General features: G+C 35.7%; 2 protein-coding genes across 8 annotated transcripts; one reads left to right on the top strand and one right to left on the bottom strand.

Annotated features, from left to right (window-relative positions):
* Nucleotides 1–1,050: 1,050 nt before the first annotated feature.
* tgfa (transforming growth factor, alpha) lies at nt 1,051–10,601 on the bottom strand. 2 transcript variants are annotated; one of them, XM_081718380.1, is made up of 7 exons: nt 10,252–10,601; nt 7,449–7,586; nt 6,780–6,894; nt 5,641–5,790; nt 5,143–5,252; nt 4,188–4,234; nt 1,051–4,075 (listed from the first exon to the last, which is right to left on the bottom strand). In XM_081718380.1, exons 1-7 carry the CDS (start codon nt 10,292–10,294, stop codon nt 4,052–4,054), a joined length of 627 nt encoding a protein of 208 aa, XP_081574506.1. In that variant the 5' UTR covers nt 10,295–10,601; the 3' UTR covers nt 1,051–4,051. The 2 variants fall into 2 exon arrangements, 1 of the variants encoding a protein (XP_081574506.1); XR_014124678.1 differs by lacking the exons at nt 4,188–4,234; nt 5,641–5,790; nt 6,780–6,894; nt 7,449–7,586; nt 10,252–10,601 and having other exon boundaries at nt 5,143–5,240.
* Nucleotides 10,602–15,604: 5,003 nt separating this feature from the next.
* slc2a11a (solute carrier family 2 member 11a) lies at nt 15,605–23,229 on the top strand. Of its 6 annotated transcripts, none has more exons than XM_081718505.1 (12): nt 15,605–15,998; nt 16,701–16,799; nt 17,012–17,172; nt 17,461–17,543; nt 17,705–17,834; nt 18,168–18,316; nt 18,584–18,771; nt 19,644–19,754; nt 20,097–20,198; nt 20,601–20,676; nt 20,949–21,076; nt 21,303–23,229. In XM_081718505.1, exons 1-12 carry the CDS (start codon nt 15,954–15,956, stop codon nt 21,519–21,521), a joined length of 1,491 nt encoding a protein of 496 aa, XP_081574631.1. In that variant the 5' UTR covers nt 15,605–15,953; the 3' UTR covers nt 21,522–23,229. The 6 variants fall into 6 exon arrangements, with proteins under 6 accessions (XP_081574631.1, XP_081574630.1, XP_081574634.1 ...); XM_081718504.1 differs by having other exon boundaries at nt 17,419–17,543; XM_081718508.1 differs by lacking the exon at nt 16,701–16,799 and having other exon boundaries at nt 17,133–17,172; nt 17,419–17,543.
* The last annotated feature ends 307 nt before the right edge of the window (nt 23,230–23,536 follow it).

The raw sequence follows: 23,536 nt of genomic DNA, 5'->3' as shown, positions 1-23,536 counted from the left end.
GAGAATCTGAAAAACAAAGATAAAACATTTTAATCCCAGGCTACCCCCCAATTAATCTGTTTTATGCATTAAACACAGAAGATACAGAATAGAGGTTTGTGACATTTGGCCCTGTCTTTTGATTTACAGCACACTTATGTACCGGACAATATCCTAAACAAAATTACAATAGTTCCTGCTTGAAGTGAAGCACTCCATTTCGCTTGTGTTTCGGTATCCAGGTTCTCTAAGCCTGCTGTGCATCTTTAGAGACTGGCTGCAGCAGAGAGCTTTACAGCCAAGCAGCATTAAAGGCTCAGCCAGGCAGATCCAAGAGGTTCCAATCCTATTGCAAACATAATGGGTTTGGCACGCGACTGCGTCCATGGGGCTAGTGGAACAGAGATTTGAGCAAAGAGCAGTGGGTGATTGGAGTAGAAGGACTGAAAATAGGGGGTTGGGTAACCTGAAACTAAAATCATAGATTTCAGCAGCCAGGCTGACTCAATAGGAGTAACCTAGAATAAGGCAGGTTCACAAAGGCTGAGATATCTAGCAAAGAAAACCAAAACACACAAACATTTTGAAGAGAATAATCAAAATGTTGATTTGAAAAAAAGGTAGTTACCAAAATAGAAGAAAACTACTAGTCAAATAAACCTTCCTCACAAACTGTATTTGTACTGTGAGGTCCCTCACAGCTTTTCATTGCCCTTACCTATAGTGGACTTCCTCCATAACCTCCCAAAAGTAACCAGCAAGCCAAAACATGTACTGTACAGGGAGGACAGGGGTTAAAGTTACCTTAAACAAAAGGTAATAGATAAGATGGTTTGTAGATCATTTGCTCTAACCATTATATACATAATTGTATAATGATCAGTGATATATGGTGGTAAAACATACTAATACGAGAGTAACTGAAAGTGTAAAAATGTTTTTTAAACCACATTTAAGAAAATGTTTGCCAAAGTTAATTTGCTTACTTATAATCCTTTCTAGGCACACTTTTTCAATTTTATGTGAGCTTTCTGGGGTTTTCCTTTGGGGGGGGGGGGGGGGGGGGGGTTGTTGTTGTTATATATTTTCATTTGGCTTTTTCTTAAAATATTCAGAAATAGCTGAGCAAACAGGACTTAAGCTACAAGGGAAGGAGGTTGAGAAGAATGAAATGGCAAAAAAAAAAGTTGAAAAAAAATTAACTAGATATGTAGAAACAATGTGCAAGCTTTTAGCATAATAAACATCAAGTCATCCAACATGTTGAATAAATATATATAGATGCATTCATAGATTACATAGTGGTCAACAACACAAAAGCACGATGCAATAGATCACTGAACAAACATTTTAACTAGATTTGTTTACCTCTGATGATCCCTGTTAGTGAACATCACAAGCACAATTAATTCTCCAGTCACAGTCTTATTGTGTACACTATTAACAATACCTGTTTTCACTGATATGAAATAGATATGCAGCTTCATAATGGTACAGGTTAAGGTGGTTCCCAGTTTTGTTGTGTAGCTTCCACTGAATTGCACACACAGGAACATGCTTTATGATGACAAGTTGACAACATTGTGTGTGAAAAAAGCAAAGTATTTGTTAAATGATCTTGAATTTCCAACAATTAACATTTTTAATAAAAATTATAGATTGATTTCCCAACCCAATAATGTTTTTTTTTGTTTTGTTTTGTTTTACAATGAATATTTTGAATAGCATACATACTCTTAATATGTTTCATATGCTCACATATCAAACACACAGAATATCTGGCATCTCACGTGACAGGTTTATAAGACACACAATGTCAAACACATATCTCTTAGTATAATCAATAAACATTCTTAGATCACATGTGGACAGAAAATACTTCTTAACAATTTAAGTAACTTTCCTGAATGTAACAATTAACTTATTTTGAATAGCTGAGTACTACCCAAATTAGTTAAATAAATTACATGGTACTTATTCCTCTCCCTCATTTGCAATCAAAGCCACTTGGGGGACATTTAGCAACAGCTAAATCTCTCCTGCCCTTTCCTGTGGGTGTAGTCCTATTTAAATCAAATGTGCCACAAAACTCATAGAAGTGCTCAAACTTTAAGACTGCTAGTACCAGTTAGCTAGTTAATTTGAGCTAGTGTACAGAGTCATATTTGTTTACTTCCTTTGTTAGAGTTGATCATTTCTGGGTCCAAAAGAAAAAATAATTTTAACTGAATATGACCAAATTTGCTTTCTGGGGCTACAGTCGTCCTCTCCACATTCTTACTTTGAGTACAGTATAGTTATCATTCATTTACATAAGAGTTATGACAAAAGGCTTGGGGATGAATAAAACAACACGTGAACAGTGTTACACAAGGTTTAAAATCTCTCTCCAAGTCTAAAAGCTTCCGAACATATTTGGAGTCATCATCATAATCCTCATATCACAGCGTCAATACAGCTCTTCATATCTATACCTAATACATAGTTGAGTGCAAGCATGTGTGGACTTTAAAAACATGCAGTAGTGAAAACTATGTACATCATATATACATTTTGTGATTTTGTGCAGTTTCTCTTATGGGTTATGTAGGCTATTTAGTTAAATCAAATCTGCACTCTAACATTTGAGATAATATTTTTTTGGTGCAGTTCTTGCATCCATAAATGAAACCAGGCCTCTCTCTCTCCTTAATAAGCACTGAACATGTTCATAGTTCAAGTGAATTTTGGATGCATTGTCTGGATAAATGCATTAACATTTCTATTGATGGCCTATTGCCAACAAAGAAAGAGTGCAGTTTTGAAATCATATTAACCAAATGAATTGAAGCAGTGCCCAGTGAAATGTGTGACCATACATACTGTGAACCCAACATTAAAATTAACCTGCAATGTGTATTGAAACATTTATAAATACTGTGGCCTAACACTGCAGTTGAATACAACTGCCACAGCTCAGCTCCCAAACTACATTCAGACCATGTGTTTTCACACAGGAGTATAGTGTTATTAAAAACCTTGCAACAATGCTCTCTATATTGTCAAGATCTCAACAAATGACAAATGTCAAATTAATGAGGTGTGTTTGTGTGTGTGTTTTTGTGTGGTGTTTACTAATGTCTTGGAAAGGAATCTGTGCTTAACATTCAGTGCAATAAAAATAGAAACTGTATAAAATATTATCTGGATTCCAAGTTTGAAATAAGTGTCTGAAATATTGTTATTAATACTGGAAAACCTGTTACTTCAATATTGTCATAGTAGCCATCATATCATATACTAGATTAAATATTTTTGACAAATCACAGTGTTCAGATAGCACACCAAGACTGTTAATCTAAAATTATTCCCCCATTCTTAAGAAGTGGAATCATGTGACATACTTTTAAAAAAGGTTAATTTTAAAAGGACATCTGTTGTATCTTTTTGGTGCATGTGTCAAAACCCATAAATACTGTTAGCGATTTTTCAAGCTCCAAGTTGTGAGTAAGAATGACAAGAACAGGTGAGAATATTAGGTAGTCCACTTCTCATTTCTAAAAGAATACAAATTATTGTCTTGGGAGAATGCTTAAGTACCATTGTTCCATTAATTCACCTTTTTTAAGAATATTTTTGAAAGCTTGTCATATCAGTCTGAGTACTTTGCACATCCAGGTTATAGCTGTTCTAGGGGCACTGGTTCAGTTCACTGCAATTAGGGACTTTTTAACCTGACTGGATCTTCACTGTGATTAGTTTTATCCACTTCCATCTGGACCAACAGACCATGACAAAAAGTAAGTCCTAGATACCATGTTCTGTGTTCTGTGTTCTGAATTTCAAGAGATGGTCTTCCATCCTTTTAGTCATATGTTCCACAAGGAAAAAAAAAAAAAAGGATGGATTGGTTTAGTCCCTCCGAGTATGAAAGCTCCAAATTTCTTGTTTTGTTCACCATATGTTTTTCTCTCTTACCAACTGAGTATGGTTGTAGATAGATAATTTGATTTGTGGATTAGTCCAGAAATAATCTAGATGATTAGGGGGTCTTAGGTGGCAGAATGGGGAGAGAGAAGACACACCAAGAACACTATGGAGAGTCCATATCAAACCACTGCAAAAAAAAAGAAGAAAACATTCTAAAATCATGCAGTATTCTTTATATTTTAACAGAAATTCATCAGTGTAACAATAAGCATAAGATGATTTTGTTTGGTCTCACTAACCTCAATAAGACAACTGACAAGTGGTGCTTTGAATGAGAGAACATTTTCTAATGAGAAGGCACAGTTTGGAGAAGAAAAAAAAAAAAGACTAAAACATTGCACATTTGTATTTACGTCACTGGACTGCATTACTATATGGCAGCCCTGCCCCTGGTCTTCCTTAACAATTGTCTGATAATGCTGGGAAATATGTGCAACCCTGCTGTTGACAAATCTGATTACACATTTGTTAGTCCATCAACAAGACGCACACTGTCCAGAATGTTGGTAATCACTGCAAATTCTGTCTGACCAAAATTCCAGCAATTCCATTTGTAATTGTATAATTTTATCTGAAGAATGGAATTTCCTCCCCAGACACAACAACTGTCTACTAAACACTAAAACCAAGAAAGATCCAACATCGCTTCTATAGATTGCCCATAACTGCCAAACATGTTATAGTTGCTTTTCATTCTCAAAGAGCTGTGAAGCCACATACAAAGCATAGCTGCCCTGAGTAAAAACAGTTAAACCTCAGAAAGATAGAATCCAATGTTTTAGTCAATTGCCAAAATAAACATGGAAAGTTGTGCTGCCTTTATACTGCACTTGATACTTCATGTGAGATTTTAGTAGGATATGCAGTAGTAGTAGTACATGTACTTGCACTAATACAAATTCCATAAACGATACCAATAATACCAATTCTCGTCAGAAATATATATATATGTGTGTGTGTGTGTATATATATATATATATATATATATATATATATATATATATATATATATATATATATATATATATATATATATATATATATATATATATATATATATATATATATATATACACAATGATACATAATTTGTCATTATCCATACAATGATAATATGCATTTGCCCCCTCCCCCCCAAAAAAGCCTAATTCAAACAAGTAGTCATCAAAAAAGAAATAAACTGATCTGAATTACCTGTCTCTGGGTGACAGAAGGATGTCCCACCCTTGATGATTCTATTTGGCTTTTCTGAGAAATGGGAAAGGTTGTGGCGTTGCCTACAAGCACCCCGCCTCCAACAACAACTAGAGAGAAATCAGATGTGAAGTTAATCAGTTTAATCCTACCAACCCCTAATCCCTAGTCTGTGTCCCTACCTGACCTCCTTTCCCCTCATATGACTATATTTAAGATGCCCCATTAATACAGTAAGCAAGTACATATTTTTCAAATTTAGAGATGTAGATTTTATTTGAAAATTGGATATTGATTGAAACACCAAACCTTTAAAATGTTTTTAGCTCATCCTTGTACTAAAGTTAACTAATTTAATACAGTGCTGGAAGTGTATACTACATACACTTCACACTTACATATCCACGTTATACAACAATTTAAATCCAAACTATACTCCTAAATGTTCAATCTGCTGAGTGTTTTAATGTAGCTCATATGACCAAGTATGTTACTTACTTTAGCAAAGTGCATAACAGAATGAGCAGGACACTGGCCACAACACACAACACCAACATGGTGGCCACTGTATGTTGCGTGTGATTAGTTGCCACCACGGCCAATAGATCTGCATGTTCACAACGCATACCGATGAAGCCTGGCTGGCATCTACATGTACAAAAATGCACATACAAAAATATACATACATCATGTCGATGGTAGTTAAGAAGCTGGTAATGATTTTCTGAGAGAGGTCACCAAATAACAACAATAACAATGAATACAGTCCACTACTGAAATTACTTTTATTTACTTCCTCAATGACCAGGGCAATTTACATGTGCAATTCTGACCCAATTGATAATTAGTCTCTTTTTAATGCAGATGTAAGAACACAAACACTTCTAAATACTATTCACATGGCTGTAAAAGTGACAGGTTGGTTTAAATAGAATAATTGTGTTATATTAGGTCAATAGTAAGCATTTAGTAAATAACAACGTTCATTTGTCTACACCTTGACAGCTCACTCCAGAAACTGAACTGGAATTTATCCAGATGAGTCAGTGAGTTTGGCTGCATTACGTTAAACCTATAGCTAGGGTCACAGTTGCTATGGAACTCTACAAATTACTCATAGCCTCAATTCTAGAGTGACTCAGTGTGAAGCTGCATTAATACAAATACAAATTTACAGTGTTTTTCCAATCTTGTAAACATGTATACTATCTGTACTTTACACTAAAGTGTGATGTAATACACTTTTTCAGTGATTTGTGCTGATGTTTCAGAACTTGCATTTCAAAGGCCTTTCTGAAGTGCTTCTGATGATTTTGGTTTAATGGGAATCTAGATCATATTCACATTTTGCACTTACACATACATATGTATGCTAAACCAACTTGCCTGCAAATTACGCTGAAAATGTCACTTACCTAATGTACCTTAGTACCGTTTAATTTTCATCCTACATCTTAGAATAAAATAAGCCTCAAAGACTCTTAAAAACAGAATAAAATGAATAAATTTTCGGTTTAGTTCTCAAATATCTCATCAAGAGTAGTGTCTTACATAGTCTGCAAAAGGCTAAATGAAATACGATCATTCATTTTCTTATTTACATTCCCTGTGTTATTCTAGTGCATACGTGCACTCACACACAAGCAGGCGTCTCCTCCACAATGAGAAAGCGGCATGTACCGTGGAAGCAGAAGTGGCTATGAGACTCAGGGCAGTCAGCAAAGTGAGAGTGGACTGCAGCTGCCACAAACTCTACAGCCAAGACAAGGAGAGAGAGAGAATAACCTCCATGCACTACTTTCAAACAGTTGAAAATAAATGTTCTTGTGGGTGTTGATAAACAGTGTAGTTTGCAGATTATGCACAGTTGGGTTTGTTTAGCATTTTACTTCAGCAAAGCAAAATATCCAATGTCAGACTATAACCAAAACCTGCTAGGTTTAACTAGACAACTGTACAATGGGAATTGTACAATGGGAACTAAATGCTCACCCCCCACCCCCCCACCATCTCTGTATACAAAAATGGGTAGTAGAAAAAGTCTTTGGTTTAATAAAATTGCTTCATTTTTACACACTTTGTCTTCCAAAGTTACTGCAATGATAAAAAAAAACTGATTTGTTTCTTATTGCTATTGAGGCAGTTACATTAAATCAGGCAACTCTAAGAAGCAGCTAATTACAAGCACTCCTATTCACATCCACATTATGCTCATATTTATATACACATATGCTCCCAATGCCTCCCATATTTCTGATATCACAAAGATAAAGGATAAAGGCTTAGCGTACTAAGCCAGAGCTTACTTTGGATAACAGCGGTAGTGCTTGCTCTAGCTGTGCTGCTGATAGCACTTTCTGCGGTGATGGTGGTTGTGGGAGCCAATGCCATAGTTGTTAGTGAGGTAGAATTTTCTAGTACTTGCCCATATGTAAGTAAAGAGCCTTTAAAAAAAACAACAACAACAACAACAACATTACTGGACTAAGATAAAAGGTTTATAACTATTACAAAAAGTTAGTAGTCAGTATCAACATTACAAGCCAGACAAGAAAGAATTAAGTAGTCCTAAATAATAGGAGTAATACTCGGTGTTTGCCTGCCTAATATAATATGAATAATTAGATTGGAGTTATTTTCAGTTTAGTTTTTGTATAACCTTTGATTTTGTCATTACCCAAGAAGTAAATTAAGAAATGTGTAAGTATATACAGTGGAAGACAGTGTTATGGATTTCAGACAGTCACACTAATCTTGTCCCACCAAAGAGTGCTAATAAATTATTTGTTCTCGATTTTCCCCGTCGATATAAAGGCTGAATGAAATTAGTGAATGCCATTTTTTGAAGATTGCTTTTGAAAAAACAATCCATCTAAAGTTAGAATAGAAAAGATCCAATGGCAGATAGGGCTTTTGTCAAATGTTATGTTGGAAATTTTACTTTATATTTGTAGGCTTTGCTAAGAAATTGTCTAAAAGAGGAAGGGGGCCAAGGAGATGTTTATACAAAACACAGATCCATGGTAAATAAAACACCCAAAAGAGATCTCAGAATCAGTCCAGGTTACTCCATGTTTCAAATCAATCAGTAGGAGAATACAACATGTGCTAATTGCAAATCTGAGGTAATGATGATATCCTAAAAAAACTAATAAAAATTATAGATGTTATGAGCAGTTCTACAGGGCTGTTCTTCAGAAGCTAGTGTTAGTTTATCCACTGTACTGAAGCTCAAAAGCAACTCATTGCATGGCTAGACAAACACCTTTTGGGATTAAAGAACACGCACCTGCTCCAGTCCAATATAACTTAATATAATATGCTAAAGATGAGATTTTCTGATAAAATATTTCAGCCAAGACTAAAAGGCTGTACTAATGTTCAGAAGAGAATCTCTGTAAATAGCTAGATTTTCAGATTTTGTACAGTGGACCCAACAAAACTGTTTCTTTAGTTTTACCCATTAACTCTGGATTGTGAACCACATCTATACTGGTTACAGCTAACTTGTTTGTCAAATCAAGTATCCAGCAGATGGCGCCAGAGACAATAACGTTCCTGTATTTTTCAGCGGGTGGTAGAAAAGGCCTTTTTGGATTGCTGAGAGTAATCAATGGTGATATTATATCCAGTTTTTTGGGGGACTTTGGTTCCACTCCCCTACGTTTTTTAGACTTTATTTTATTTTATTCAATGCAAACCAGCTCTCAGCAGGTCCAAACTGTTCTGGTGAATGAGTGTTAATCAGAAATTCTTCCAATCACTGCTTTCAGTTTGCCTAACTGTGATACTTCTTGAGCTTGTTGCGGTGGTTCATATGTGAACAACCAGAGAGCGCTCACTGGTCTGGTTAATTTTAGGGTTCATTAAACCTTTCACTATAACACAATGGAATTCAGAGAAAAAGTGCAAGAAAAGCATTATATAAACATTCTGCTAATTTGTATCCCCCAGTGGACAAATACTTCATTAGGCACCTTCAACTTTTCTGATGACTGAGTGGATTGATCCCTTAAGAGTGTAGCTAAATTAATAAAGCACCATGTTTATTCTAGGTACACTGTACCCTAGGGTTCTACTTTTACATGTTAGACATTATATTTTGCATAGAGAACGCAAACCTGACTGAATGTGAATTGTTCATGTAACCATCTCAAAGACACAAATAATCTTAAGTGTCAGAGTGTTTTATCATACAGAATAAGCAATATCATGTATAATGTATAATTTAACACTTAGCCCAGTTAACCACAGCGTTATTTCATAGATAGGCCAAGAAAAAGTTGTCAGTCGTGCTACCCTTGCATGTAGGATGAAAGAAAGAAAAAAAAACATTTCCAAATCCGTCGTGGGAGAGCAGAATTATGAATCCGTATTCTCAGAAAGGTTATCACAATAGAATCATGTTAGGTCAAGACAACTATTTCATACCTCTATTGCAATCTTTAGACAAGACTCAGTAAGGTTGAGTCCCTTTACTTCCCAACCAAATAATATTTAGTGTGATAAAACGAGAAGGCGTTTTGTATGATAGCTGCATTAGAGCATTCGGGTTTTATAACGCCCAATGTTTGGAAAATTAATTAATTAATTAATTAATTTGTTCATACATTCATTGACCACAAGAAAGGAGTTATGGTAACACGGTTCGGTTTCACACATGGAGCAGAGATCATCCAAGTGCTCAAAACCCTTACCTTGCATATCAGATGTGTATGACGAAAACACATGCGTACACCTTATTTAGTTTTATATATTTAAAACAATCGATAAACCCCCTTAGAATTTTTCCCTTAGAAAAACAAAAATGTCAAGCAACTATTGACATTTAGGCTTTTTGAGGAGAACGTAAGCATTGAGATTAAAAATAAATAAATAAATAAGGTTTTTCATACACATTTAGCAATGTTTGTAACATTTAGTAACATTAATGACAGTTAGTTTAAAATGGAACATTGTTATAAAAACATATACACTAGTGGACAAATTCAAGAAGCCTTGAACTTCCCCCACTCAAGACTCTCACTCAAGACTTGGATTGTTAAATCACATGCAACTGAAATGCCTCAAACCGGAGTAGACAAACTAGTAAGTAGCCTATTCACTTACCAACAATGAGAAATATCGTATCCCAAAAAGCACGATACATCATTATAGGGCTTAAATGGTATCCCTTGGATTCGTAGCGTCTTAGCGTTAAAGTATATTTCGAATTTAAATTTGTTCCGCCTTCTTCGTCAACATCAGTGAAAGGGCACACGTTTGCTTTAAAGAAACCCAAAAGAACGATTTCACTACAGCGCTTTTCAGAAATCTGCTTTCCATATCAGGGAATTGGATATTAAAACCCAGTTTCCGCGTGGTCAAAAGGTAAAGCGTCGATAACGTCAAACTTAAAGTACGGTGTACTCTGTTTGACTAATAACTGCATATTCAGTAACAACCCTTTTATATTACACCTGTAATTTACCAGAGCTTGTACTTCTCTGCTGAAAACGGACAACTGTGACTACAGCACCATTTTATCCAAATACACATGGTGCATCCTCAACACCCTCGACTTCCTTGTGTGTGTACGTGCGTGCGTGCGTGCGTGGAAATGCTGCTACTCATCTTAATTTTGCTCTTTTTCCAAATCTCCAAAAATAGTTTGAGTTTAAAATTGATCTAGATATAAGAATTATGGTAATCTATTATCCCTCAACTCTTGGGATTCATACTTTCTCATGTTTGCTCTTTTTCCAAATCTCCAAAAATAGTTTGAGTTTAAAATTGATCTAGATATAAGAATTATGGTAATCTATTATCCCTCAACTCTTGGGATTCATACTTTCTCATGTTTTACCCAAGAAGTTGCTTTGATTTCTTTATGTTCAGTGTCCTTAAATAAAAGATTCCCTAAGCAATGCTTCTGATATTGATTTCCTCTTAATTAACAATATATTGAATTCAAATGCGGGTTATTTATGAAGCAATTCCCTTCCATCTTACTGGCCATGACCAGATAATTCACAACGGCTCATTTGTAGATACATTAATGATAAGCACTCATTTATCAAATTTTTTAAAATACAATTGAATTTTATTTTAGTAATCATATCCATCTAGTCCTTTTTAAGGCAATCCAATTTTTGATCAACTCTTCTATTCCTGAAAATAAATGCAGCCTGCATACATTATGTGTATATGGAACAAGTAACATGTGCCTTTGTGATGAGAGTAAGGGCTTGGAAATGCAAACACTGTTTCTATTTTTGTTGAATAATTCTGTTCAGATGGCACTCGGTAGGCTCACCTAAACAGGGCATCTCCTCTTCTCCTCAGCACTGTCTTTGTGGTTGTTTTCCGTTGCACTTCGGCAGGTGTACTCTTACCTGTTTAGAAATGTTTCCACTAGATTACCTTACACTGCAAGCCTAATTTGGACTAACTGCTGTAACTATTAAAGTAGCCTGAATCACCAAACAAAGAAGGTAATATTAGCATATTGTCTTTCTCATGTGACTAAGAGAGTCTTAAACATACCCTGCCGAAAGAGTTTGATGTGCAATTAAATGGCTGTTAAATGTTTAAATGTTGTTTAAAAGTTTCTTCTTAAAAAAGAATCATCTGCATATTTATTTATCCTTGATTAATATAGAGGTTATGATTTTGGTGAATAAAAATCATGATCATTTGATGTACCCGTATAAATGGGGCTCAAATGCACTCTAAAATTAGTTCATGAACAATAGAAAGCTTTGAGTGTAAAATTCAGCATAGATGTAAACCCTATAGTTTAAGGCTTATGGTTGTGTATCTATAAGTTGCAGCGTTGCCAATTAAGCCACCACTGCCACCTACTGCCTTGATTAAAACATAGCAGTCCCTTTAAAAAATTAGATGGATTACAAATGGCACTTTGATTTTATTTATTTATTTACTTCTTTTTTTTTTTGCTGTATCATATTTTATTTTAAATAACCTGAACTTCCACATAAATTCGTTTAAAGTGCTATTTACTTTATGTAATAAACTATTCTGTGACAAAAATTACTAGTGGAAAAATGCTGTTTGGTAAGTTTTTAATTCATGAGCTGTAAAAGCTACAAGTTTACACAGATTGGATATGAAAAAAATATTGTCCTAATGCAGACATGGTTGTCTTACAATTACACTCTACCTGTGAATCATTAAAAATGTTCACATGTTCATTTAAAACCATATTTTTTTATACTGTACTATTCCTATTTTTAATTTATTTTAAATGTACTTGTACTTACAAAAAGATTGTTATCTTTATCTACCTCTCACACTGTCTTTGGAGCAGCTGTCTTACATTTCACTGTACATTTCACATTTCACTTTTTGTGCCAGCTACAAATGCACACGTGACACATAAAGATCTGGAATATTGAATCTCGTGAATCTTGAATCTTGAAGTAATCCAAGTGAGATTAAATGAAATAAGGGCATGTATAACCTTCTCCAAATCCTGAGGAGTAAGAAATAATTTAATTTTGACAATTGACCTAAATGGATATAAATTACTTTTGACAAAATAATCTATATACCTGTCAAACCTAAGGTCAGAATCAAAAACCGCATGAAAAAAAAATTGAGCTGAGGTTTCATATAGTACGCCAAGATTTTTAGTAAGCTGTCACAATACTTGAGCGGGCCAAAAAAGCAAAGGCTCAGATAACCTGGAATAAGGTTATTTGCCATCCAGAGATGAATTGCACCCAGACACTCATTTAGATACTTAAGTGAGCACAAACCAGTAGGCTTCAGTGGGAGATGCGTATTATCAGTGTAACAGTATTATACTATTATATATGTATTATACTACTCAAAGGCAACAGATATGGTGAGAAGATAACTGGTCCTATTGATCCTTGTGGTACACCTTACATGATAGTAGAAATAAAAGAAATAGTATTTCCAATATTAACTGCAAATGTTCTAGGATAAAGATAGGACCTAAATCAGTTCAGCACTTCATCACTGAGAACCATTGTGAAAGTGATCAGTGAGAATGTTATGATAAACTGTTGGATGTAGCATTGAGATCCAGTGGGAGAAGAATGACACAATCACCAGAATCAACAGCAATCAGCAGGTAACTGTTCACTATGAAAAGGTTAAAACCAAACAAGAAAAAGTCAAAATTATTTTAGTAAGGTGAATCAATAAGTGTGAAAGCGATTTTTTCCAGTACTTTAGAGAGAGAAGGTAGTTTTGAAATTGGTCTATAATTATGAAGCAATTATGAAGTATTGAAATTATGCTTTTTGAGAAGAGGCTGTACAACAGCATGTTTAAAACGTAACAGAGCGAGAGGTTAGGCAAATGTTTATTTAGGAAAGAAAACTAAGATCTGTTATCTCAAATCTCTCTTTCAGGGGATGAGGAAATATGATATCACAAGAAATAGTAGGATTTATGCAGAATAAAACAAATTTTAAATTTTTCCAATAAAAATTACTCACAAGCTTTAGAGGACTAAATGGGAAAGCCAATGGGAGAGTCTTCAGAGGACTCAGTGGGAGACTCTTCAGAGGACTCATTGGGATAGCCAACTGCAGGGTTGGAAAGAGAATTAATTGCATTAAACAAAACTTTGTTTTCTGACTGTTTCTTGATATAACATCAGAAAAAATTGTTTTGCTTAGCAATTTTGGCAGCTTCCACAGTCAAACAAACAATTTCTAAAAAAAAATGATAAGATAACTTTAGTCCATTTTTAATTAACACACTGCTATCTGACACTACTTTCTAAACCCCCAGGTGGTGTCATCCACCCAAGGCTGGGGCATAAACTTAATAGGACAGGTTTTAAAAGATTCAACAGCATTAAGGATGGAGGAATGTGTGGAGTTAAAAATGGTGACTAGCTCCTCAGCATTTTCACTAGGTAATGCAGACACAGTACATTCTAGTTAGATATTCTTCAAGAGGACTCCTGAAAAATTATTGAATATAAGAGAGTAAATGGGCCAATATCAACAAATATGAGATTTAGTACCAAAGGTTTGACAAGTTAATGATATGTTGAAGATAATTGGTTTATGATTGGAAAAGCCTACATTATCAAATTCAGTGTTGCTGGTATGAAAACCATAAGTTAAAACAAGATCCAGAGTATGGCCATGGCTATGTGTGGGGCCACTTATGGTCTGTACTTTATCAGGGATAAAAAATGTGAATATTCATTATTAACATCAATAGGTTGTCTGTATGCAAGAGCACACTAAGAGATTTCCTTTAAATGCATATAGGTTTGAAAAAATACTGGCTATGACAACTTGTATAAGTGTCATATGTAATCCACAATTCTGATTAATTTTAAGGGGACTGAATACAAGTCACTATATAACAAGAAGTTAATTCTTTAGTGATTCAGTGCGTATCAGAACACTGCATGACTAGACAAAAAATGTGAAATGTGAGAATGTAAATAAAATGTTTAGTATGTGATTGTAAACCCCTGCAATGATGACTGTCTGAAGCCTGTGACCCCAAAACATTAGACACTGCAATTCTTTCCTTGTGATGCTCTAACAGGCCTGTAATGCAGTCGTATTTAGACCATCATTCTACTGCATGGCGATGCACCATCCACTGTATTTTGAAGTATCCGTTTGGCTCTCACTAGTTATGATGCTTCAGTACCCTTCAGAATTCATCTTGATGCCTCCACTGCCAGTCAAACTGTCAATTATACATGCTGATGGCACTATTTCACTGATATAGTATATTTCTTATAGTATACTTTCTTTTATCCTCCAGTTCCCTCTTCCCGTCACAAGTTTATCTTTATCTCATCTGTCTATAACACTTTTTCCTATAACTCCATAGGTCATGTTGTAAAAAAAATGTTAAGGTCTTGCTGGTGTATTCCTCTCTTTGTAGTAGATTTTGACACAAATATGTTTACATCCCAGGTAGTGTTCTTGATCCTGTAAACAGATTTACTTGATGACTGAAAGATCTCCTTTTATTCAACATAGTGGTAGTGTTCAGCCAGATCATATGTATTCACTTGCGTGTTTTGGCTGTTGCCTGTCAGGCTACTGTGAAATTCACCAGTACATTCTTGATACTTAGCAACCAAACAGTGGACTTTGATATATTTGATGCACTTATGATGTGAAAGCCTGTTTTCCTGGCATATTGCGAGAGAACAGCAACTCCAGGTGCAAATGACATATATCAAATCAGTTATTGTACACTTTTATCTCTCTTGTGAATAAACTGATGCACTGACACATCTGGTCATGATGAAACTGGGTAGTCGTTTGTCCAATGACTTTTGGTGCTCTAAAATGGGAAAATGTTATTTATGGACTGTATGTGCTACAAATGTCACCTGATATGGACGTCACACCCTTCAATTTAAGTTGACTGCTTTTTAAGGTCATTGTTTCTTTTATCATCTAAAGCAGTTGTGCTTTCTTTTTCTGTATCATTTAACATTTTATATTTATAATTTTCTTTAATTTAATTTTCAGTGTCATGGAATGTCATCGTTGGGCAAACACATTGAACAGACCACTAAAAACGCGTGGCTACGGGATATAGAATTGCGTCGGTTATAGGATTATTATTTTAAAACTAACCATATTTTATAGGAATTGCAGGGGGTTGGAATAGGCATATACGACATTTGAACGTCAGTTTTACCACGTGGAAATTGAGCTGATGATCCATTTTGTTACATTATACGCAAAACTCTCCCTCCCTCAAACGTGGTACGCACTCTTAAATGTACATTGCAAGAGCGTGGAATCGCGGTCGGTCCACCGAACCTAGTGTTTAATGTTTTCATCATGACTTCACATAGGAAAGAAACCGTCGTGTCCGAGGAACAGAAGGTGGGTAGATTAAAATGTAAGACTTTTTCATTTTATAACACTATCCACGTTAAATGTATAAATTATTTTAAGAAAGATCTATAATGCTACAGATGCTCTCGTGCTACCTACGTAACACCAACCACTTTATGATTAGTACAAGGACTTTTTCATGTGAACTCAGACTGAGACTGAACACTGCTCGCGTGTTCTTTTTACTAAACCTCGCTTGTAACACAAAGTAAAACGTTAGACGAAAATAATCTGTTGAAAAGTCTTTGTCTTTTTCCTACATTCTATCACTATTCCCTCCTGCACTCCTTTATTCTGCCATATTGCGTTGTGGTTTCATTCGCGATAGGAGCCGAAAAACCAATATAATTTGTAAAGTGGCACAAAGACAGATGCATTTAAGATGCATGAATGCTGGCAGTATAAAAGCGAGAATTCCTATAAATGACACCGTGGCCTCTTAGGGTGCTCTCAAGGTTAAGCTTCGCTCTGTGAATTTATTGATAGTGACTAAAACGTCAGAGAACACACTGTCAAACTATGAATTTCTCAAACAAAGCATAAACAATTTCTAGATTTGTACTTTCTAGAAATACATCATGAGTTTTCTTCTGTTGATGCACCTGTTTATTTTTGTTACCTATATGTGTATTAGATTAATGTCAGTACTATGTACATACCACCATTGTGTTTCATTGTTGTTGTTTATAGAAAAATGGCCACACTTTGGCTTTAATGGTAGCTTCTACTGCATTTGGGGGAACAGTACAATATGGATACAACCTCGCTATCATGAATGTACCCACTGTTGTAAGTTAGCAGGAGAGAGAGAGTGTGCATCCACCTGTATTTGTGTATTTGTCTTGATGTTGGTGTTTGTCTTTATTATTAGTCCACATGTTCTTTGGATGTGTATGAATGTGTCATATCATATCAATGTCATATCAATGAGTGTCTGGCGGTTTTATTTAATCTACTGTGCTTTCCATTACTAGAATCTGTCCTGTTATTTTTCCTTTTAGTACATTCAGAACTTCATTAATGAGACCTTTCAAGAGCGTTGGGGAATGTACTTAGAGGTGTATAAGGTGACTCTTATATGGACATTTATAGTCTCTGTCTTCTCATTGGGTGGCCTTATAGGGGCCCTTTTGGCTGGGCCAATGTCCATCCACTTTGGAAGGTACCATTTCTCTCTTAATTTCAAAATGCATAATAATAAACATTATAATACATTACACCATGATATTAAAACATTCCTCTTTTATGCTGTGTCTTAGTGTCTTAGTGAAATAATTAAACTGATTTTCCAATATACGGCCACCCTTTTCATACTCTAAAACATGCAAGTGTACTTCCATGTATTTCTGTAATAAACCCTTTTACAAATGTATAAATGTGCACTAATTCCACTGTAATTTTCCTTAAGGAAGAAGACTCTGTTACTGAATAATATCTTTCTTATGTCAAGTGCACTATTGGCCGTGACAAGCCGGACAGCTAGGTCTTTTGAGATGATCATGATCTCCAGATTTCTAGTTGGCATCAATGCAGGTATTTTACCATTTTATCAAATATGTTTTATATCAATGCTTGTTTTACAGTCATTTTTGTGTTCTTATACTTTTTACTTTATGTTAGGTTTTGAATAACCTTTCATGGGAACATCATGCTAACTCTATCAACTTGAGTATTACTTCTCTGTTCATTTGTAGGTGTCAGTATGAATGTACAACCAATGTATTTTGGGGAAAGTGCTCCTAAGCATTTACGAGGGGCTGTGTCCCTGTCCTCTGCTGTCTTCACCTCTTTTGGAGTGGTCCTGGGTCAAGTGGTGGGTCTGAGGTGGGTCTGCAAAGCAGTATAAACACCACTATCAGTACACCAGTAACATTATTGCCATGAGTAGAGATTACAAATATAGTCACTGGTCATATTTAGAGTGCATGGGTTGCATTCAGTCATGGTGAAAAAGACATTTCAGTGTTCACTTGATTTCAAATGCTCAATTGAAGTCCACTGTTAACTCTAATTAAAGTCAAAATCGCAGGATCTCAGAGAGTTTATTATTGAGAGCCATAATCAGTAGTGGCACTGTGATAAATTAAGTCCTATTTAACTTGACAGCTAGAATTTGTTATCATGATGTAACAGTGTTTTTTGTGCATGTGTCTGTAGGGAGCTCTTGGGTTGTGAGTCGTGCTGGCAATACCTGCTAGCCAGTAATGCGGTGCCAGGCTTCATTCAGCTTTTCACTCTGCCCTGGTTCCCGGAGAGTCCCCGCTATCTCCTCATTGACCGGGGAGACAAAGATGCCTGCTTGAAAGGTAAGAGGCCTCTGGCTAATTTTGGATGGTTATGATTTATTAAATCTACCTCCATAACACAAGGTTGGAAGTTTTTTGTATAGCATTTCTTTGTTTCAAACTTTGGGATCTGTAGTTGTGATATGGGAGCGTTTTAGTTCAGGGTCCACCAGCATTTTAGGAAGTCATGCAGCAAATCTCACTGAAGATAAATTATAACCCCAAAAAAGAAAGGAAGCTCTTTCCAAGCATTGTGTATGTCTGTGTGGCACGGTGTGTGCTGGTCAGCACTTCGCTTGCTGCGGGGCTGTGAGGTGCAGAGAAGTGAGCTGGATGAGATGTTGCAAGAACAGGCTGAGGTCCAGGGCAAGAGAGCCCAACAGCCCTGGGAGCTCATCGCTGACCGCTCGGTTCGCTGGCAGCTCATCTCCATCACTATCATTAGCAGTGCCATGCAGCTCTGTGGTAATGACTCGGTGAGTAATGCTACTTTTGCCTTTTCATGAGTTGATGATAAGAATAAGGGAAGCTACAGAATACATAATGCTCTGCTCTTCATATTATGTTACCATCATGCAGTGTGTCAGTGTAAGTGTTTCTCCATTGGTTTGAATAGTAAACTGACACTACACAAGAAAACACATACTGCAGTCTCATGATTACCTATAGTGTATACCAGGATTTCAAACTTTTGAGAACCCCAAAATAAATAAATAAAATACCGCCCTTTATTCACAGGAGATGTATGCATACTGATTCCTCCTATTCTTGTTCCATTTCTCCTTTCAGCAGTCATAAGTAATGGATTATGTATAGTCTTTTTTATGTCCGTATATTGGTGGGGTAGGTAGCTTTGTGGTAGTTTGCAGTGAAATTTGACATATGGCATTAATTTTTTAAAAGGATACAAAAGGTTTCTTAATCTTTTAGAAATTCATATTGATAAACCTTTATTTTGATTGAAAATACAAAAAGGGAAAATATCCTTTGATGTGAAACTCAATGCTCAAACTAGCTAGATATCTTTATTTGTCAGGTTATCTTTTTAAATTCTGAGTGATTCAGTCTAACATTTGACCTGGTACAGAAAGGAAATCAGGACAATTGACTGAAAATTAACTATGTGTGGAGCCATGTCAAAATAAATGAGTGACTCAGTAAGCTGTGTTGAGAGAATGAGTGTCAAACTTTCCCCATATCTTTTTTCCCCATGTCTCTTTCTGACACATGGCATCGACTTCTTTCGCAAATTATATTGTTTTAAAATGGCTCTTCAGGACACCTATGAAAGTATATGTCTTTCTATAGAAATGACAGACATTAAGACATTTAGTCTCCCATTTCACAGATTTACTTCTATGCATCTTACATATTTCAAGAGGCGGGTATATCTGCAGAGGACACCCAGTATGTGACCATTGGTACTGGCATATGTGAATTCACTGCCTGTATTTTGTGTGTAAGTGTTTAACAGGAGGTAATCTGCTTTCATGTTATGTAATTTTCCCTTGAGAAGAAAAGCAATTCATAAAGACTCATGATTTATAACTTTTGAGAATTCATTAATCCCAAATGTTATACTGATTCATTAAAGCTAGACAAATATTGTAATTTTGAAGGCCAAAACTACATTTTTGGAGGGTTGATCTAGACTACCACAAGTAAAAGTTACCAGCTGTAATAAGATTTTTATGATGCTGAAACTTAGGGTATATATAACTAACTTTTCCAATAAGAGTTTGCAAGGCTGCCTTAAAAGACTTCCTTTTGTTGATGTGCATGCCTGTATGTGTGTGTTCAGAACCTTTTAATTGAACAGCAGGGCAGAAGGATGCTTTTGGTGGGAGGTTATGCACTCATGGCAGGCTGGGCTGTAATTTTCACTGTGGCTCTTTCATTTCAGGTATGTATTTTTCAGCAACAATCCCAAATTTTGTAAATAAGGAAGAAGAAGAAGAAAGCCCAATGGCCTTATGTTGTGTTAGAATTTTTAAGTTATCTGAGATTTATTGGAAATATTTTAAAGACTTAATTTATTTTATTTTATGGTTGAACTCAATACTGTGGTATTGTGAATTTAAATTAATACCAAGCCTGTACCCGACTGTTATATATTCATGTGTATTCATATAGGCATCACAGATGTACATTAAATGCACTTGCACTTATAACAGAGACAGTTCATGTTTAGGAAAATGTGTATTTCCTCCTTTAAATGAACCATTGATCTGGAGGTGGTATATTGTGAAAGAATCACCAGAGCAAAGATGAGTAGAACTTCAGAATTTTTGATACTTTTGCCCAGCATGTAGTATACTGGATGCCTTACCTGAGCATGGTCTGTGTCTTCACCTACATCCTCAGCTTTGGGATGGGACCAGGTCGGTCAAACTGTACTACTACAATATAACACTGCATTGAGTGGCACTATCCTAACTGTTCAGTTGTCCTAATTGTTCACTAAATTAGGTTTTCAGGGGTGATGACTATATTTAATGTACAAGAAATCTGATTTCTATTCCAAAAAAACCTGCCATCACATAGTTTAAAGCTATTAAATGCATTAATTAAGACAGAAGTTCAGTTAGCCAGGAAGTCACAATATTGTCATTTGGATAGTATGTTATGATAATGGGATTAATTTTCCCCATAGCTGGGGTGACTGGAATTCTCCCTACTGAGATCTTTAACCAGACAGCCCGCCCCGCCGCCTACATGATCGCTGGCTCTCTAATGTGGCTTAACCTCTTTATTATAGGAATGGTATTCCCTTTCCTTGTGGTGAGTACATCAAATAATCACACAATACATGTAATTAGGCAATATTATGTAAATGTGTAAGATATGTTCAGGTCCCCTGTTTCAAGATGCTGATATCTCTTTAAAAAATTATTTAGTTGGTCAGGTTTTTTGGAGGATATATGCCTCAAGTGTGGTCATTGCAACTGTATAAGTAACATCAATTGTAGCATCTCTAATGCCTTTCTTACTTGTGTGTTTCCGTCAGAGCGGGCTAGGGCAGTTCTGCTTCGTGCCATTTGGTGCTGTCTGTCTTATCACCGCTCTGTTTGTTGGGCTAGTTCTACCAGAGACCAATGGAAAAACTCTGTCCATGATCACAAGCGAGTTCCACATGCTGAATTTCCGTGAACAAGAAAGGACAGATCCAAAGAGTAAACAAGCTCACTACCAACAGGGTGAAGTCATTCACTGTATTGCTCTGTAGAAACTGCATACATTTACACGTTGGTGTAAGGTGGTTATTTAATGTGACCACTAGGTATCGATATGGCATCGTTTCTGTTGTTACTTATTGTGGCTCTCCATCTAGGAAGTCACAGTGTAGTTGTTTTTATGTCAAAGCTTGAGCTTTGTGAAACACTAGAGAGGATTTGTTAAGTATTTCATCAGCACACTGTAAATGAAAGATAAGAGCTAGGTATAGTGTCTCAACCCATTTAGTGCACATCTGTCGAGGGGACAGAACCTGACATTATTTTTATTTTTATCAAGAAACCAAAGATGTATGCTAATAAAACAGCACCACAAGCTTATGCACCAGAATACTGCACTCCCTGGATTTTTTATTCCATTAACCCACAACACAGGACCTCTGAGAATTCCTATGCATTTGATTGTTTGTCTACTGTAGAGCAGTTAAAGAATTTAGTCACATACATGGTTATATTCGCATGTATTCTGTATTGGTTTATCTTGGCTCAGTTGGTCTTGGCCCAGACTGCAGTGTTTTCAGCATGTTGAATGTGACTGTCACCTTCTTGGTCTGTGCTGAATCTTTCCCACCATAGAGAAGTATTTTTAGCTGTATATGACTGTGGAAGACTTTTCACTGTCTGTATATAATTGAATTATGAATCATGAATTATGAATCGTGAACTTAGGTCTAAAAAACACGAAACATTTAGCTGAGTATCAACAATGATGCCAGAATATCTGCATGATGTATTATTATAGCTAAGAACAGATTAAAATCGTTGTTGCTAGGTAATTTAGCAAGCTCAGAGGCTATAGTATATGAAATTTATTATCAGAGTAGATTTAGTTAACAGAAATGGAATCCCTTTGTCTTAGCTTTCTTATTACTATTATTACCAATTATAGCAATATTGGAAGATAGTGGTTCATATCGATTATGTTCTTCTTTCTTTCTTCATTTCTATATTAATGTATAAATCTAATATCACATGCCTCTCATAACTGACTAGATTCTCAACTAGGCATTACTTTATCATCAAATTGAATTCTGTTCCAGTTGCTATACATCTGGAAATGTTGGACCAAGGCATTGTAAAATTGGACTTTTAAAAGTCTTGATGTGGATCTGGGTCTGGGCTTTGGGGGTTCTGTTCCTGACCCTAACTGTGCTAGGCCATTTATTATAAGAATCTGTGTTGAGACAGAAGTTTCTGAAAAATTAAGTTGTTTGGACATTTGAAAATTACTGATATGGGATTAGTGCTGATATGGGTATAGATATGTGCAAGGCCTGTTTTTGTATTGCTTTTGTAAGCAGGGATGCATCACCCTGACCCAAAAGGACCAGAGCTGAGCAAAGCTGATTATTTCCTTGCTTAAGCATACATACGAAATCTGGTTATTAACTGACAAGAGAGGTGTTTCTGAGCACAGAAATCAAAACAAACTGTGTTGAGCTTTGGCCCTCCAGGCCTTTTGTGCAGTCTTTCTGGAAAGGGCTGCACATACCAAATTGTAAACATAATGGAAACATGGGATAGCTTTTTCTATAATGTGTGAAGAAGTGCAGTAAATAATAAAGTACTAAGAGTTAGAAAACCTACTGAGCCATGGCCAGCTTGAAAGCTTTTCTATTTTACCTTTTTTTTCCTAGCAGTTAAGGTACAATAAAGTCTCATACATTATGTTATCTATATAATCTTCTATATTATTTGAAATACCGAATAAATATATTAAAAAGTCTAATGCTTGTGGCCTCTTTTACTGCTATTGCTATCTTATCATTACTGTTGTTCTCACTAAGGTCACTGATATTCATTTCTTCATGCATTTCATGCTTTGTCATGACCAGAATTCGTCAACAAAAAAGTGCTGTAATTAACAAAAGCATTGGGACAACTGAATATAAACGTGGCATAAACTTCATACACAATTTAACCCAGCCTTCTAATGAATGACTGTAATCTCCTACTACAGTTTGTAAAGCTTTATTATGTTAAGAATGCACAATCATCATTTTATTGC

The sequence above is a fragment of the Electrophorus electricus genome, chromosome 7, assembly GCF_041902795.1.
Source record: "Electrophorus electricus isolate QZ-2024a chromosome 7, ASM4190279v1, whole genome shotgun sequence".
Classification (NCBI taxonomy): domain Eukaryota; kingdom Metazoa; phylum Chordata; class Actinopteri; order Gymnotiformes; family Gymnotidae; genus Electrophorus; species Electrophorus electricus.
The sequence above is the reverse complement of the archived record's forward strand: the minus strand, read 5'-3'. Positions and strand labels throughout refer to the sequence as shown.

Excerpts from the sequence above, each read along its gene's own strand:
- tgfa (XM_081718380.1), bottom strand. The coding sequence starts at position 10,294 with ATGATGTATCGTGCTTTTTGGGATACGATATTTCTCATTGTTG. Across the intron at positions 6,895-7,448 it reads CACTACCGCTGTTATCCAAA|AGTTTGTGGCAGCTGCAGTC; the intron begins GTAAGCTCTGGC and ends TCTTGGCTGTAG. Across the intron at positions 4,076-4,187 it reads TTGTCAGTTGTCTTATTGAG|TGGTTTGATATGGACTCTCC; the intron begins GTTAGTGAGACC and ends TTTTTTTTGCAG.
- slc2a11a (XM_081718504.1), top strand. The coding sequence starts at position 15,954 with ATGACTTCACATAGGAAAGAAACCGTCGTGTCCGAGGAACAGAAG. Across the intron at positions 18,772-19,643 it reads AGCTCTGTGGTAATGACTCG|ATTTACTTCTATGCATCTTA; the intron begins GTGAGTAATGCT and ends CCCATTTCACAG. Across the intron at positions 19,755-20,096 it reads TCACTGCCTGTATTTTGTGT|AACCTTTTAATTGAACAGCA; the intron begins GTAAGTGTTTAA and ends GTGTGTGTTCAG.